General features: G+C 36.4%; 1 protein-coding gene across 3 annotated transcripts in view; it reads left to right on the top strand.

Annotated features, from left to right (window-relative positions):
- TTC13 (tetratricopeptide repeat domain 13) overlaps positions 1-18387 on the top strand; it is a 40508-nt gene that overhangs the window by 8651 nt on the left and 13470 nt on the right. For 2 of the 3 annotated variants that reach the window (XM_077175609.1, XM_054630005.2), the window contains exons 4-15: positions 420-490; positions 2780-2845; positions 4322-4414; positions 5475-5591; positions 6411-6521; positions 8916-8998; positions 10057-10198; positions 11424-11598; positions 13481-13637; positions 13914-14044; positions 14372-14504; positions 14998-15090. In XM_077175609.1, the coding sequence (XP_077031724.1) occupies positions 420-490; positions 2780-2845; positions 4322-4414; positions 5475-5591; positions 6411-6521; positions 8916-8998; positions 10057-10198; positions 11424-11598; positions 13481-13637; positions 13914-14044; positions 14372-14504; positions 14998-15090 (1372 nt within the window). Of the gene's footprint in view, positions 1-419; positions 491-573; positions 682-2779; positions 2846-4321; positions 4415-5474; positions 5592-6410; positions 6522-8915; positions 8999-10056; positions 10199-11423; positions 11599-13480; positions 13638-13913; positions 14045-14371; positions 14505-14997; positions 15091-18387 lie in introns of those variants that run through there. The other variant, XM_077175610.1, reaches the window with a different exon arrangement.

Genomic DNA, 18387 nt, shown 5'->3' with positions numbered 1-18387 from the left:
TAGAAGTTCCCTAATCAAATTGTCAAAGAAAAGTTAGTGATAGCCAGGTGGCACTTGTAATTGAGAAAGCATCCAGGACTATTGTATTGGGATCATAGTACCTTTTCTGATCCTAAGTATTTGAGAAGCAAACATGGGCTCTTTCCTAAATGACTTGTAAGCAGGAGAGAAAAAGCCCCACAGGCAGATCACAAAACCCCAAAAGAGCTCTGAAGAGCACAGTATGAACTGAGTAATCCATGAATGCTAGGTAATGGCTGAGGGAAGTGATGTCATTTTGGTGGCCATTCAGGAATCCTCTGATTAAAGTAATCATCGCTGCAATGTAGGATGTAAACATTTTACAATTTGATAGTATTTAATAGCTTTAAAAAGTAGATTTTTTTTCTGTTTTGTTTACATTTTTAATGTTTTGTTAGCAATTGCTTACGTGTTGATTGGCAACGGCTTGTATGATGAAGCTATACGACATTTTTCAACAATGCTGCAGGTAAGTTTTCTGCTTGGACCCCAAAGAATAACTTAATGAAAATATCCATTGCCACATATGGCTTTTAATAAAACAAATATTAAATTAAGTATTTTTAAATGAGAGTAATTATTCTACTGTTTGTTCATTTTCTTTTCCATCCAAACATAAGCATTCTGTTAGAACTGGGTGATCAGTATCTTGGTTATTTGGTGAGTATTTTTCTCATCTGTAGGCATAAAGTTTTTATGGCACTTTGACCAAAAAAGCACGTTTTTTCAGAGGCCTGACCTCTGCAGAGCTCAAGTCTCTTAGATTGTCTGCTTGTTGTGTAGGATGAGGTATTTTAAAGTAGACTTTTTTGGGTGACAGCATGGTGCCAATAACATGAGAAAAAAAGCCCTGACAGAGATAATTTATTGCAAGTGGCAAGTAACACATTGCTTTCACAATGATAAATGATTTTGTATGCTGCCTTTATCCTTTTTCAATGATAAGAATTTAATCAGTTTAATATATAAATAAAACATAACTAATACTTATGAGTGTTTTTCCTGACCAAAATAAAGAATTCAGAATCTTCTGCAGTTAAATAGGAGGTAGTCACATTTAAAACAAAATCAGCCCCAACAATTTATAAGCTTCAACTAAAGATGATTTTAAAATACTTCATTTTTATGGCTAAAAACCTGGGAACATCCAGAAGCATGGACATACTTTTTCATTTAAACTGTTTAAAGTACACAAATGCAATCTGAAAGCAATACTGCAAATAATGGCATGTATTTCTTTTAAGTGTCATATGGCTTGTTCTTAAATTGAGTGGAAGTGTGGCAATTTAATGGAATTATTCCAGGGAATTTATCTGAGGACAAGAATGTTTGGGGTTTTTGTGTGCTTTTATTTTTATGTGGTTGATACAGGTTTTTAGTGGTATCTGTCTTTGATTTGTTTTAATGTGAAGATTTTTTTTTTTACCCTAATGAGAAATCCTGCTTTGAAAACCACTGGATTTACGTATTGTTTCCTGTTTTTATTTAGAAGGAAACATAATACAGGTGAAGATTAGCAAGATATACCAACCTTAGAAAGATACTGGGAGAGGCGTTTATGTGTTAGAGTACTTCTGCAGTGTCCACATTTCAGTTTAAAGTATGCTTTCATATCATGCTTATGGTAGGCCTGAAAGGCTGTGAAGTAATCATGATTGTTCACTCAGTTTTCCACAAGGCAATTTCAAATACATATAAAGTGAGCATTAAAACATTTAACTGAATTAAACAGACTTTCTTAGCCATAGTATTAAGAGTAGGAAGCTACCTACTGTTGATGTAGCCAAGCGTAAACTTGGAATCAACTGGAGTCTGGCAAGCTGCCTGCACTGATATGTCACTTACTCTGTTGTTTTGTCCACAGCAGTTTGTTTCTTAGGAAACAGTTTGTTTCTTGGCAGATGTCCCAATTAAAAAAGACCAGGCCTGTGCTACAAACTTTGTAGGACAGCTGTTTTCCTTGCAGGTGTGAAGATGGTGATTCCTGACTGGTTTTCAGGCAAACTTCACTGTATAGGCATTGTTGTGTTGACAAAACAGTTTTGCTGTGTAGTTCTTGAAATTTGTATGGGAAACTGTGGTTGGAGTAAATGGCATCAAACAAGAAGTAGATTTACTATGTAGGGTGCATCCTGTCTAAGTGCCCAAGTAGGAAAGTCACAAAATTAAATCTAACTCAAGGAAAGTTGGTTGGAATTTTACAGAACTATTTTAGTAGAATACCTCTGTTTTTAGTTGCTGTCTGAATATAAATTTCATCAGGATGTCATAATATCTTACTCCCAAGTTTTAAATCTCAAATTTAAATTGCATGCAAAATAAGCTTTGAGTGGCCAAATTTTATGTATCTTATCAGTTCCGTGACATGAGACAGAAGAAGTTGCATAATTACCATAATTGTAAGTAAGCATAATTACCATAATTGTAAGTTTACAAGTATTGCATTGGGTAACAGAGTATTCTAATGAATACTGTGTATTGTAATCTAGTCTAATGTACACAGGGTAATAGTTTCTGGTAGGTGGCAGGATAACTGCTCTCTGTTTGGCTTTTTTATCAGACAAATACTCCAGAACAATTCCATTAAATTGAATTGGAAGTTGTGAGCATATGAAAGTATGGACTGTAATACAATAAATTTCTTAGCCTGGCAGCTGTGATTGTTCGTTGCTTACTACTTTAGATCAGCTAAAATCAAATACATATTGAAGAGACCAAAAAACCCACACCACAAATTAATATTTTATTTGTTTAACAGGAAGAACCAGAGCTGGTTAGTGCAATTTATGGACGAGGGATAGCATACGGAAAAAAAGGACTACATGTGAGTAGATAATTTTTTAAATTAATACCCAACTGAATTATTTGAGTCTGAACTATAAGAAAGCCTGTAACAGGAATAACTAGACTGGTGAGAACGTGTTAAGTACACCCCAAAGTCTTTGTGCTGCTCTACTTCCATGAGGAGTCTGTCCCTTGGCTGGTGCACTGTGTAACATAGAGGGATCCGGCAGATCATACTGCTCAAGCCATGGGTGTGTTTGCTTTGTGAGACTGTGGATGTAAAGCTGCACAACATAAGTGTGCCAGAGGAGGAGATTAGGCACTGTTGTGAGTGGTAGATAGTAAGGCTGTGAGCCACAGCTTCTTGAAAGAGTTGCCTATTAAGATAACAGGCAGTATTTTGCCTCTGAGAGAAGATTTATGAAGTCCCACTGAATTCATCTCCATACCTCAGCTGTATTTGGAAATGAAAAAGTCTTTTGCAGCCTAGAAGCATTGTCAGCTCATCCAATACAGTGGACTTCACATTGCTTTTTGATTGCTTATGCCTCTTGATAAGTATACCACTTTGAATTTGTGAAATAATCAAAGTTAAATTACTTGGTTGCAATACTTACTGCTCAAATAACTTCTTGAGCCGAGAGAAATTTATGAGTAGACTGTAGGAATTTGTGGCCGGTTGAATAGTTGCTAGAGTTCTAGAAGAATGAATAATTTAATAACTCCTTGAAAATTTTTTTTTTCAGAGTGTTTAATTATCCAGGGGTACTGTCAAGAGCTTGAGGTCCCTCATACTTGCTTGTTTTTAACATCAGTGTGAGTTTGTTTTCTCAGTTTAGCTAGGTGTTGATACAGCTTCACTTTGTAAAAGTTCTTGAGTGACACCTTCAAGACACAAAGATGATATTAAGCACAAAATTTCTTTGCTTTGAGAAAAAAGAAAAAGATCAATGGAATCTAATCTAGAATGTGCTGTATAATTACTTCGAATTTTTTTCCAATGAAGTAACTACTTCCATCCTATTGATTAACTACTTAATTGAGGACAGTTTAAAATTTTAGATAAGCAGGATGCTGTTGGCATCACCCCATTTATCAGTACTACTTGGCTTAATTTGCAGACAGTGCTGATGACAACACTGGTGGGTATGAATGTTCCTGTGTGTTGGAATTCATGTGGGAGCTTGAACCAGCTTTGCTGCCAAGCAAGGTACCTCTGGAGCTATAAATCTAATATTTATTCACAGAGTTATATTAATAAATTATTAGAGGTACAACACAAAGCTGAAACTAAACAAAGTTTAGTTTCGTTGTTTGTAGAAGATGTAGTTTTTTTCCAGCTATTTGCAGAATAATGCATCTTGATGTTTTTAGCAAAGGTGTGAAGAGCTTTTAGTATCATAGTATCAACTGTTACACTTTCAGACACTTAGCCACTCTAGTTGTCCTTCATCTTGAGAGTATATTAGTCTAAGTATGCACAGTTGTTCACCTTGTTTATTTTTCTCCTTTTCAGGATATGAAAAATGCTGAACTTGCTCTGTTTGAGCTCAGTAGGGTGATTAGTCTAGAACCAGATCATCCTGAAGTATTTGAACAGCGAGCAGAAGTGAGCATCTTTTGTGTCATTTCAGACTTTTGGAGAAGTTGCAATTATACCATGTTTCTAATTATATCTTAATTGATTTAATGGCTAAAGCTTAGTGTTCTGTTCTCCTTTCTTTTAAAATATACGCATTTCCTCTCAAACAGTGTAATTTGTGGAATATTTACTTTTAAAATAAGACATAGACCATATAGAGTTACTCTAGCCAATGGAATGGCATATATTATGTGAAAGTGTTCAAATTTTGACATACTTTATAACAAGAACATTTGTGTTTAAGTTTTTTTTTATAAAATTAATCAAAATATCACTTGAACCTTACTGTTTGCACCTTTTGTCAGCTTAGTAAATCTACAGTGAATACTAGTTGTTAAAACACCAATTTTTTTTTAAATTGAATGTTCTGAGTTTATATTTGTGCATGTAATTTAAAAGTCATTCCAACCCACATATATTTTTTATTTTAAAAATCAAGTTTTGTTTTGCTAACTGCATTACAGAAAATGCTAAGATGTTAAGAAGCAGCTTTGTAGACAAACCAAAAGTATAAATATTAAAGTCAGCATCCTGTATAATGATAGCTGCCATAATATTCAGAGTTTAAATGTTTTTTGTGATCTCTTAGCACATTTGTTGACCTCGATCTAAAAATGTGAAGGGCGTTCGAATAATTGGAAATGGACCATTTTTGATTGGGGGAATGCTTTTTTCAAATTAGGCTTAGGAGGATACTTTAATTACATTTTCATTTAAATATGTTGAAATGGCTTGAAATTGAGTATTTTGCTTTGACTGATTTGTTTTTAGTTTTGAATACAAGGTTTCTCTGAATGCAGTGATGTTCACGTACGTTGATAGTTTTGAGAAAAATTCTTCCAGATTTACTCTTTCATAGGAGTTTAAAAGCCATAATTACTGAAATTTATAGTGGAACTTTCTAGCCTATTCTAGCAAGTACAATTACTCTGTTGAAGCTGAACATGGAAAAGAATAATCTTCTATTTCTAAAAGAAGTCCATTCAGTCTGTCTGCTCTAAACTGTGTTTTGGTTTTGTACTCTTAGATATTGTCCCCACTAGGACGAATCAGTGAAGCATTATCAGATCTCACCAAAGCTATTCAGCTACAACCATCAGCAAGGCTCTACAGGCACAGAGGTACCCTTTACTTCATATCTGAGGTTAGTGGAGTTTGGGGATTCTCTTTGGCTTTGGTTGTTTGGGATGTTGTTCATGATTTTGTTGACTTCTGTTCTAGTTCTTAATTTTGTTCTAGAACTTCTTTCCTATTTAGTTAAAAAACCCAAACCAATCTAATTACAAAAGCCCTGATTCTTCTGTAGCTGCTTTCTGACAGTTTAGGAGTATTCACTAAGTATTTCATTTGCAAATCTATTTAATGCTGAGAATCAGAGGACAAGTACCTTGCATGCACACCTCAGATACTTTTGTGTTTCAGGAGTAGGAAGTAGATAAAGACTTTGACTTGATTTATAACCTGCAATTAATTAGTATTGATAAACACCAGTCTAAGAAGGAAAATACTTATGGCCAAGGCAGTAAGTCTTTTATATACTTAAAAAAACCACTTCTCACATAAACAAAAAATCCCTATGAAAATGCTAACATCCCATTTTGCTATGTGATCTGTGTGTGGTGTTCTTAAAGCTTTAATGTAGAACAAGTAACTTTATCTTCAAAGATTGTGTGAATACTAGATAGCTGATTTCCTGCTTGATTCTTCTGATTTCACTGTTTGCTTCCAGCTATTTTTCCATTTGCTTTACCATGTTTTTTATAGCACTTCCTGTAAATGTTGGAAGTATATTGTGCATTCTTTGATGTTCTGATTGGTAGTTGATAATCATTGCTGCTTAGCCCAGAGACTGACTTGATATATTAAACAAAATTCTGTAGTTTACTTTTATAGAAATAAAAGTATGTATTCCTCTTTATGTGTATGGTGTTTTCTGTGTCATCTGAAATCTTCTTTATCATAGGATTATGCAACAGCCCATGAAGATTTTCAGCGCTCACTGGAACTGAACAAAAATCAGCCTATAGCTATGCTTTATAAAGGCTTAACCTTCTTTCACAGAGGACTTCTGAAGGTAAAGCTATATTAAACAATAGTTCATGTGGAACAATACCCTTTATTTGAAGTTATTTCCATAAAACAGTAGAAATATCATTGGTGTTGATATATCTATTTTCTCTCACATAAGGAAGATTTTTAAGGTAAAAGAGTGCAAGCAAAACAAAAAGATTCCATGATATGATTTGTAAATACTGCAGGTCTTGTTGAATCTCATTAGGTCGGTGATAACAGACATGTTTAAGAATAATGCTTTGAAAGATATTTGTATTTAGCACCTCTGCTAGTATTTGTATGATTATGTTCAAAAATTTCAAAATTAAGTAGAGATTCCTAAGTTTTAGGAAGGGAAGAGGGATGAAGAAGAAATTAATTTTAAACTCTTCCTTGAATGAGCTAGGGAGTAATAAAGGAAAGTGCTGATAAAGCCTTGCATTTATGCATGTTTATTTCAATCCTATGTTGTTTCTGGAAGGCTGATATCTAACTTGAGGGAACATACTTGCTCCTTCAGTTTCTAAAATCAGGAGGGAAGTAAGTTCATCCCATGTCTTTAAGTTTTCACCATTTTTAACTCAAAACTTCTCTCTGTTTTAGGTGTAGTAATATTCCCCTGTTTCTTTTTTGTAAAGTATTTAGAGGTCCTGCTGCCATTTTCCAGAGGAGAGAGTAATTAGACAAGTTATCTGAAATACTCAGTTAGAAAAATTAAGATGCAATGGTGTGATTCCTGAATTCAACAGTGGAAGCTGTCTTTTTTTTTTAACCTCTGATAACAGCTTGGGGTTCATTAAGGGTTGTATGCAGAATCTGGAGGGAACCCAGGACTCTTGAGTTTCAGCCCACTATCTTTCGTAGGCAAGCACTATTTTTTTTATCTCTATTTTTTGCAGTCCACTTCCTCACTTTTTTAGTACCCAAGCAGCAGGTATTTTTTCCATAGTCTCATGTATGCTGTGGGAACATCAGACTGTCATTGAACTTTTATTGTCTGTGTCTTCTTGCAGTAAGAAGAGACACTCGCAAATAATAGTCTGGATTTCTGATTTTTGTTGTAGGCATCAGAGACCCCAAAAAGTGATGGCAAAAAGAAAAAGCTGACTGGAAAGTTGCAAAAATAAGCGCTGTCTCAGTTAGCAGAATAGAAGCAAAGTTTTCTTCTTTCTGATACACAGGTCAATACATTTCTGTACTGCCACATCCTTCTCCCCAGTTTCTTTTCTCAAAGGAAGCATTTTCCCTCTCTGATGTTCATGTTAAGAGGTTATCAATGAGTGGTTTTTCATTCCCAGGTACACCTTAGCTTCCAGGCAGATTCAGGCTGCCTTTTAAAGGAAAGCTATGCCATGTGTTAGGTTTTATAAGGCTTGCTGAAAATTTAAGATGGGGGTTGAGGGTGGATGTGTTCATTTTTGAGTGAAAAGAGATTTGTTTGAATCACTGGTTTTTGGAATAATAATCTTGATTTTAAAACTTATCTATAGGATATGAGCCTCTCTATAGTTGTAGGTGATTGTCCTGCATTTTTGTTCAGTGGGTATTTTTGTGCACATTGTAGTGCTCAGAATATATTTGATAGTTTTTCTAAACAAGAATTTCTAAATACTAAAGATACCAGTAATTCTTTACTTACAGCATCTAATTAATTGCATTGAAGACTTCAAGATACTTTCCAGGCATTCCTTAGTAATATAAAGTAGTTGATTATTCCATCCTTAATTCTAAGTCTCAGTATTGAATATTCCAGTTTGTGTAGCCACTCTAGTTTAAAACGCTGACTTCTTAGATTCTTTGAAGAGGAATATTTCTTTAACCACATGCTTATTTTGTTAGCTTTTGTTTGTATTACATTGTATTCCTTACAGCAGCAATAGCAGTGATAGCAACAGTACACACTGTTGTGTGAAGATGATCATTTACTCTGTAATCCCTAAAAAGAATGTTTCCAACTGAGACAATAACAAAGAATGCAATAAGACAATTAAAGGCAGAGTGCAGATTTGAAGGAGTCTTTTGGCCTCCAAAACTTAGGAGGTGTATTATGAATGAAGAAAGAAGACTGTAAGGAGAGACTGCTTTGCTTTTGGGAGCCGACTGTGCTTTGAAAGCAAACTCTGAAAGGATTTCATCTCTGAACTCTATTAAAATGCTAAAAGAATTGCTCATTCCCACTGCATATTAGACAAAGGAATTTCAGCTAAATCTGTCAGTACTGTAAAGGATGTTTCAGTATTTCATTTATTATGTAATAATTTTTACTCTATAGATTTTGTAATAAATTCATGCCTCGTTTGTTCCTTCCAAAGCTTTTGATATATAACCATAAATTCCATAGCTAATAACTACTGAGGATGCTGAAATTTAATGAATGTAGTAAGTTACAATTTTTTCTGTCGGCCCCTTTCTGTAGGAAGCCATTGAATCCTTCAAAGAAGCTCTGAAGCAGAAAGCAGACTTCATAGATGCATATAAAAGTCTTGGACAAGCCTACAGGTACTCATATTCAGAAGTAGTTGTAAAGTCATTTTTTCATCTGGTTGTCTTCTTTAAAATGCACTCTAAGTTTTACACATTTATTACAAAGTTGTGCAGAACCAAATGTGATATTTGGTAGCTCCAGCAATTGGTATGGCTATGTCAGGATATGTTCAATATAAAGAATTTCTATGTTTGCTTTGTATTTTTAATTTAGTCTCTGGGAGCTCTTTGATGTGTTTTAAGTATGCTAAATGATTTTAAAATGATAGAAAGGGTTAATGCAACATGAGCTATAGCTGATTAAATCCTGCTTCAAACGTAGTGGCTTTGGTGTTCATGATTTATTTGAAACTAAAGAGCTGTGGTTAATCACTATTCTGCTAAAAATTCTTCTTGGCAAATGTATTTAAAACTGGTAAATCTTGTTTGTTTTTCTTGACTCGCTCTTTTTTGAATTACTGAACTAAAAAACTATGATAAACTAAATTGTATACTATTTCTATTTTAATTTTCCCATGACAGTTTCTCTGTGACTGTTTTTACTGTCTGCTGAAGTGTATATCTGTCCTGCACATTGGAGTAATTCCAGTCAGTAAATTTTTAGTTAGTTTCAGTTTTCAAACACCATATGCATTCTTCTTACTCAGCATTTAAGTAGTTGGTAAATTTTTAATAACATTTTTGTATTTTAAAAGTTAAAAAGTCCTCTTAAAGATAATTTTTTCCAAGAATGCTTTGTGTGGATGTTTTATTTACTTTAGTTTCTGAAGAAATACCTTAGGTATGTGTTTTTATAGTTTTAATGTCTGCTGAGGATTTTGAAGATCTGTGGTCTTGCGGGGTTGTATTTCAGAGTACATATTTCTGGGAGTAACAAACTCTGTGCAGCTGTTCTTTTATTGCCACAGGAGAATGGTTGCAAAATTACTGCTTTTGTTATAGAAATTTTCCTTTAGTGCTTTGTTTCTCTTCAATGATATCCCCTTTGGACACCTTAAAATCACCTTTAACAATTTTTTTTTGTCACTGTTGCCTTCTGTATTTTTCACTTTCCATCTTCTGGAATCACCTAGAGAGCTTGGCAACTTTGATGCTGCTACAGAGAGCTTCCAGAAGGCTTTACTGCTGAATCAAAATCATGTTCAGACATTACAGCTCAAGGGAATGATGCTTTATCATCATGGTAGCTTAGATGAAGCACTAAAGAATTTTAAGGTAAGCAGGCCCTAAGTAAACACAAAATTTACATGTTTTAACAAGGTCTTGTATTCAACAAGTGCAATAAAATGGACAAATTTAAAAGTTTGTCATTCTGAGTGTGTGTGCATTTGAACTAGAAGTATTCTTTTCTGAATCTGTCTTAAAAGATAAAACTTAACAGTTGTAATTGAAAATGCGATCTTGCTAAAACTAAGGTGGCTTCTTTAACTGTTTTATGTGTTTGTAAAGCCAAGCGCTAACTGAAATATTTCATTTTTCTTTTTAAACTGGTAATTGTGTTCATGCTGATACTTTGACTTGAAACTTAAAGTTTTTTCATATTGGATAAAAGGTAAAATGTACTAGTCTGTAATTTTCAGCTGAAAATAACTTACAATGTTTATCTAATTTTTCTAGACTATTTTCTTCCAAAAAATTCAACATATGTTGTGATTCATTGTGCTTGCAGAAATTTTCATGTTGCCAAAATCTTGCCTATCTCTACTGGCATTAAATAATTGCCTTATTTTGGAGACAGAACAAAAAAAGGCAGATGTTATTTGCATGCCCATATTCTTAAAACAAGGAATGAAATAAGATCCCTTTCCAAATGAGTCTGTGCTTATCCCAAGGAGAACACTTTACGTGCATTATTACATATTCACCTTCTATAACCCAGTTTGTAGATACTGATGTAATTGAAAAGGTACTTCAACTTCTGAGATGGAGATGCTCTTCTAAAAACATGTAATTACTAGAAGAATTGGAGCATTCATTTCTGAATCATAAACAAGAATTTGCTGTGTGTTTAACATACAGTAAATAGCTGACTAACATAGAAGTGTACTAATGCATGAAGTAGTGAAGAGATGAATGGGAGAAATGACAGAAGAGATATATATCTATATACTTAACCCAAAATAATTTGCAATATTTTCAGGAGTATATTTTGCCTAATTTCACCCAGCTATATTGTTAGAGCAAAGTATGCAAAGGCATATTTGCATTGGCAAGGTTTGGGTTTTCAGTTTTTTTCCCCTTTTATAAAGCTGAAAATATTTTTTCTTAAATTTGCTAGCAATTTAAGTGCTCAGCAGCATTTGAAAGAAAATTATGATGGAAGTGGATCTTAATAATCAATAAATCTTTTCACATGTCTTCTGGCCAGACAGGTTGGATTATTTGAAGATAATCTTTCTGTCTCTTGATTTATGGGTGCTTTGTTCCTTTAATCTCCTAGAGATGCCTTCAGCTAGAACCATACAATGAAGTGTGCCAGTACATGAAGGGTCTCAGCCATGTTGCAATGGGACAGTTTTATGAAGGCATAAAAGCTCAGACCAAAGTTATGTTAAATGATCCCCTACCAGGTCAGAAGGCCAGTCCAGAATATCTGAAAGTGAAATATCTCCGAGGTAAGCTGGAATTATTTGGGGTTTTTTAAAATATTTTCTTAAATGCTTCAAGGACCCTAAAAGTGCAAGCTTGCTTGTAATTATGGTCATTCTAGAGAGCCCTGTTGACTATGTATGTTAAGAAATAGATACACTGATTCTTATTGTTCATACAGTTAAAAACTAGATCCAGAAATAGAATATACATTTCTATATAAATGTAGATTGTTGTGATACTTGGTTGAAAAAGACTTATTTCTATCTTGGAAATTGGCTAATAGAAAAATGATATTATCTAAAAATAATGACTTATTTAAGTGATGTTGTTTAACTGCCAAGCATATAACCTGGTGTCATGGTTTGACACTGGCACAATGCCAGTGCCCCCATGAAGATACCTTCTCCCTGGTTTCTGCTGTGAGATGTGACCAGGAATAAGCAAAGCAGGCTCCTACTTAGGGAAAAAAAAGAACCAGAACTTTATTAACTACTCTACAACTACAGATAAAATAAAACACACACATAGGGAAAATGAAAACTTCACAAATGCATTTCCTCCTCCCCCCACCAAATTTCCAACACAATACATTTGTTTCTCAAATCACCAACTCTCGGTCCAGCACCACCCTTCAAACAATCAATCCTCAGTTCATCAAGAGGAGAGGAGTCCTTCTTGTGCCATGGGCTTCCCCTGGAAACACAGTCGAAGCCTCGTGTGTTTCTGTGTCACTCGTGGCACTGCCCGGAGTACATCTGCCGTGGTGACTTCTTCCTTTCCATGTCCAGTGCTCTCACCACTGAACATGGACCAGAGCTGCTTCTAGGGTTGTCTTTTAAGGATGCTCTGTCCCGATCCAAAAAAGGCACAGTCTCTCCTTTGGGACACCTGTCCCCACAATCTCTCCTTTGGGACACCTGTCCCCCCCATATTTTTCACCCCCTGGGGCCGAGGGGCATCAACACTGAACCCTCTTGGTTCCGAGGCCGGCATCTCTCTTTTGGGACACCTGTCCCCCCCATATTTTTCACCCCCTGGGGCCGAGGGGCATCAACACTGAACCCTCTTGGTTCCAAGGCCGGCATCTCTCCTTTGGGACACCTGTCCCCACAATCTCTCCTTTGGGACACCTGTCCCCCCCATATTTTTCACCCCCTGGGGCCGAAGGGCATCAACACTGAACCCTCTTGGTTCTGTCCATGGCTATACAAAAAGAGTCCAGCAAAAGCCACTCCATCATCTCTTCCCACTGGGATTCTCTCACTTGCCCAGACCTCTCTCACACTGGCCCATTTCCTTTTTCATCTTCCACTCTATCTTCTAGGAAAGGTCAATGTTCTGTGAAGTTCTCATTTTCCAAAAAGGGGTTAAAAGCTCCTACAAGTGGCCGGCTGAACCCCCCCCCTCTTCTCCGTCCCAGCCGTGCTGCCGGCACAGGCCCATGTTTATCAAGCTTCAAGGTCACAGTCTCAGGCAGCAGCTCTTTCTCTCTCTCTCTGTGTGTCTCTCAGGGGGGGCTGCCCGATGCCTCCCGGTGTCTCTCTCTCTCTTTCTCTCTTCCACCCTTCCACCCCGGGGCTCAGGCCTACCTCTCTCGGCCACATGGCTTTCCCCTCCCCCTGCCCAGCCAGCAGCTGGGCCGGGGGAGAGACCCGAACTCTTTCCCGCCGGAAACCCAAGAGGACCCTCCCAGGGGAGAGCTCTGCTTTTAACCCCGTGTTCTCAGAGGCGTGTCCATGTCTCAATGGCCAGGTTAAATGCCAATATTAAAGCCTGAATATCCATTGGCCAAAAACACAGCATCCCAAAAAACACATTTCCTGTCAAACCACCACACCTGGTTACTGTTACTGGCATAAGTAAACTGATTATGCAAACAGTATTAATTTTATTTCTTTCCTTCAGAGTATTCTAGGTATTTGCATGCACATTTGGATACCCCTCTTACAGAGTATAATACTGATACAGATCTGCCTGGAAATTTCAAGGATCACTGGGCCAAAAATCTTCCTTTTCTTATAGAAAATTATGAAGAACAGCCAGGGTTACAGCCACATATAAAGTGAGAATTTTTATTTTTAAGGCTTATTTTAAATGGGGGGGGGGGGGGGGGTCTGCCATTGAATTCAGTAAGACTGAATTAATTTGAGATATTGCATGTAACTGCAACATACTATGTGTATGTTCAGTGGACTGGAGGAGGAATGAGTGTTCTTTATCCTTTAAAGTGTTTCTCACACAAATGGTATTGATTTGTAAAACACAGATTTGTTTGCCAAATGCTTTCAGGACTTTTATAACCAAACTGTGTCTGATGCATGTTTTTCTCCTCTGTAAGAGATGTGTTATTTCAGAATTTTGAAAGCTATAAGCCTGATGTGCAAGAGCTCATATGTGTAGCTGATCATCTGGGTTCCATGATGCAGTATGAGACACCAGGATTTCTTCCAAATAAAAGGATACATAGAGGTATACTGAAAATGTTCTGTAAACTTGAGAGGGGGCAGGGGAGTCAGTGTGATAATTGAATGCTGTATCTTTTCTATCTGCAAATTTGGTTTATGCTCTGTTTCTTTCAAATCAGATAGAAACTTTAAAATAATTATTATGTCAGCATTTTCTTGACCAAACTGAGCATTGGAAATCAGTATCTCCCAGACTTTTTGATGTTGTCCATTCTATTCCTGTAAATACATTGCTTTCCCACTTCAGTTTTCCTGTCTGTGCAACACTGAGTATTTAGCTCTAATTGGTTTTCTGTTTCTTTTGTACCTCTGTCCTCGTGCCTCACCTCAGCAATGGGATTGGCCACTCTAGAAGTAATGCAAGCTGTGCAGCGGACTTGGGCAAACTCCAAAGTTCGGATGAATGGGAAGACCAGGCTGATGCAGTGGAGAGATATGTTTGATATTGCTGTGAAGTGGAGAAGGTAATGGTCACAGAAGGCAAGCCTGGACTGGTTGTCATAATGATGAGTGCTCCAGATAACCAAAGGGCTGCAGTCATGGACAAGAAAATGAACACTAGCTGCCACTGTGTAACTAGAAAAGTTCTGATAAAAGGATGGTGTAGTTCTGATAAAAGAAAAGGAGTGCACTTCTGAAAATACTCCATTTTTCTTCTTCTGTAAAGGAGGGAAAAAAAGGGTATAGCATTTTCCAGTTGAAGCAAAGCTATGAGAGACCATAGGATCCATTGCAGCTAAGGCAAATAAAAACGAACAGTTTCAACTCCAGAAACATCAAATGTTTGAGTTGTATGGTTTTTATAAGAAAAAAACCCAGTGTTTTGGGAAAAGTTCTTTTCTGTAATCTCTGAATTCTGGTTTTTGCCTAAAATTGTTCTGTCTGTGAATAAAGCTTTATTAGAAATATTACATGGATTGAAATGTGTGCCAATGTTGATGTCTTTTGTCTTTGTAGGATAGCTGACCCTGACCAGCCTGTGCTTTGGTTGGACCAAATGCCTGCCCGGAGCCTTAGCAGAGGTTTCAATAATCACATTAACTTAATCAGGTATGAGAGTTTCACCAAACAGCATTCCCACACACACTAAGGGGTTGCACCAGAATTGTCCGCTCTTTGTGAAACAGCATTTTACAACATTGAATGTATATGTGCTTACTGTTTTACTTAACATTCATTTTATGATTTCTGATGGAACATTTGGGATTTGTGCGCAGTTTTCCATTACGACATTTCCTCTTTTTCCTGAATTGCAATTGTACTACTGAGTAGTAGCAGTATCTAAAAAGGATCCAGAATATACGTATTTTCACATGCTGTTTTTATTTCCCAAGTAACCTTAAGTGTAAACATTTTATTAAGTTTATCATAGTTGTAATTTTTGTCAATGCTGCCTCTCAAAGGCAGTGGTATTGAAACGTTGCTGTTCTATTAGTTTTAATAGTGATTTACAGTGAACAGGGAAAACAGTTCTCATACTTGTTTTCAAGGCAGGCCGAAGTAAACAAAGTAAATCAAAAATGACAAAATAAGTAACCTGTGAAATGTAACAGTTGCACTTCCAAATAAAGGTAAAATTTAAAAGATTCAACCACTGTTGTACGTTCCATCTTCTCCCATGCTGCAAAACTCTGTATTTGTAGTCATGACAGTGCTACTACCCCCCTTGAAGTGGTGCAAGTGTGATAGACTCGATGTGGCAACATCACTGTCAATCACAGGAGCAGTGTGTTTGTGTAAGTAAATATGTAGCCAGGTTTCATCTTAATCCACCCCCTCCTAGGAAATACTGAATCTTTGATCTGTCATTCTGCTTTTATGTATGTCTGTCTCTTTGTTCTTTGAGAAGCTGTACTGAAAAAGAAGAATAAGGGAAACAAAGCCTTATCAAGAATTATTTCAGGCATAGAAAAATAGGGATATTCTGATGTTCATATGCAGAGGCTCATGAGGATTTGTCCTCACTCTTCCTTCCAGTCTAAGGAACGGACCCTAGCAGCCTCTCCTTTACTTGGAATGGTTAATGCAGCATTAAATTCCAGTGCAGATGATTTAACTTTGCAAGATGTGTTGCTTTTTGAACAGCCTTGTGCTCAGGCTTCTCTCTTCACCCAAGCCAAGGATTACTTTTGGGCTCCAAGCTGTTTCCATCTTTGCTGCATTTCTCTCTTTTCATATGTACAATGCAGCAGAAACCACAGCCATTGTACTTGGAGACAGAGATGCATTCCACACTTCACCTGTTTCTTCATGGTTTTATTTCTAAATGGGAGAGTAAAAGCCTAACTTCTAGGTGATCTGTGTTGGCAGAAAGGCATTCATGTAACAACACTTAATTAACGTCCTGAAATGAATACTGAACATTTATTCTGCGGAAATATGTCCTTGTACAGAATCTCTGTCAGGAACTCTGGTTTTGCAGTGGCCAGGGTACTTGTTTTCCTTTCATCAGAGAATGCTGGCAAAACTGAAGATGTACTGTTATAGCTGTTTTGGTCATTTTATAGAAGTCTGAATTAAGTTTCATGAGCATTGAGAATTGTAGGCCCACAGTGAACCTAATTCTAACCTTTTTGGTTTGGCTCAGCCTTGGTTTTTGGGGATCTCATCAGCATTTTGGTTGTGCTTGTTTGATAGCTAAGTAGTGGTTCTCTGAAAAATGCTGGTTTTGAAGAAACAATAGATTTGAAGCAGCCTAAATACCACTGTCTTAAGAGTTGCTTGTGCTTTAGTACTGGATGGTGATTGCATTCTTTTTGACTCTGGAAACCTGTTTGGTCATTCTCCAGCCTTAAGTAATAACCACTTTGATCAGCTTTCTAATGTTTGTTTCTGTTTTTGGCTCCATCCTGATTATTTCACATGATGTGAAGGATAAAATAAATGAACCTATTAAGCGGTAATAGTTGTTTTTTCACAGTTTTGAAGCATCTTCTAGTTCACAGATTTCTAAATGACAGTTTTTTCTTAAAGAATTACGCAGATTTGTATAATTTCCTTTTTACATTACTCAGCTTGTAAAATGGCTGCTGATTAAAAAGACTTATAGGGCACAGAGCTAATACCCTTTTCTTGATAACTGAGGTGGCTTTATGGTCTTTTGACTGTCCTTCAGGAACATATACTTTGTTTTATAGTTAGGTTATAGTTTGAAAGCTATTCTCATACCCATATGACTAAGGCTGAATTCTTTCTAAAACAGCATGGCTACCTTACAGCCAGGTGTAACAGTAGATTTAGGCTGACAAATAGCAGTTTGCATGGTTATTGTGTATATTAAGATAAAAGCTGTTCAGTCAAACGAGAAATGTAGCAACAGCAGTTGGGTGTTCTTCTAGCATTTGTAAAAGATTTAGTCATGCTGAGCTCAAGCTGTCTCTAGGTTTTATTTCATCTGGATTGTACACCAGGAATTTCTGTGAGTAGAAATACTTAGATTACTTGTCTGTTAGCACAATCTTTTTCTTTACTCAAATTCTTTCCATTGGAAGTCCAGTATTGTTCAGCGATTCCTGTCAAATGAGTCTTGTCATGGAGGCATTAGCATTCAGTGTCTGCTGAATCAATCTTTTTTTCTTTTCCAGAATGGCAAAATGTTTGGAGTGTGTCAGAAAATAAAAACTTTTTTTGTTTGTTTTGTGTCAATTTGGGGACCTTTTTAAAAAGATATATAAGAAACATCTTGCATTTCACAATTTTTGATAGGATTTCAGATCTTAATGTTCTCAAGATGCAAGTGTGTCAGCTGTCTCTTTGTTGGTCCATAGACAAGGGTGAGTTTGGCTTATCTCCTTTCTGGCTTAAATGATCAAAGCTAGTAAGTTTGATTTAAAGTAGCAAAAATGTTTTGGAAAGCTTTAGCTGTTTTCATAGACAAAGCAAGGATTTGTGATCAGCTAAACATTAATGATATGCTTAATGTTCTTGTGGGAAACAGAGGCACTCTGGAACACTGGAACTTTTGAATTCTTGGTAGTAATGTTTACTAAACAAGAAGAAAGAGTGGGAATAAACACAAATCACTTTTGACCACCCACCAAAATTCCTTCTTGGTACAACAGCTTCTCGATGGCCTTACAGAGGATAGGTCTGCTTTGGATGTATTTTCCAAGACGACACTAAAGGAGAACCCACTTCCTTATATTGACACACTACTGCCTGTTGTACAGATATTTTTTAATACAGATGGAAAAGGATGGGACGTACAACAAGGGCAAATTCTGTATTATTAGATTTGTCTTCATCCCTCTGCTTTCCCTGCCTCTCTTTCCTATGTGCAGATATGTGTATGTGTTCTAATTCTGTTCAGTTTTTGAGGACTGATTCTGCTGGTTTTCTGAGACTAGG

Source organism: Agelaius phoeniceus, chromosome 3 (genome assembly GCF_051311805.1).
Source record: "Agelaius phoeniceus isolate bAgePho1 chromosome 3, bAgePho1.hap1, whole genome shotgun sequence".
In the NCBI taxonomy this organism is placed as follows: domain Eukaryota; kingdom Metazoa; phylum Chordata; class Aves; order Passeriformes; family Icteridae; genus Agelaius; species Agelaius phoeniceus.
The sequence above is the reverse complement of the archived record's forward strand: the minus strand, read 5'-3'. Positions and strand labels throughout refer to the sequence as shown.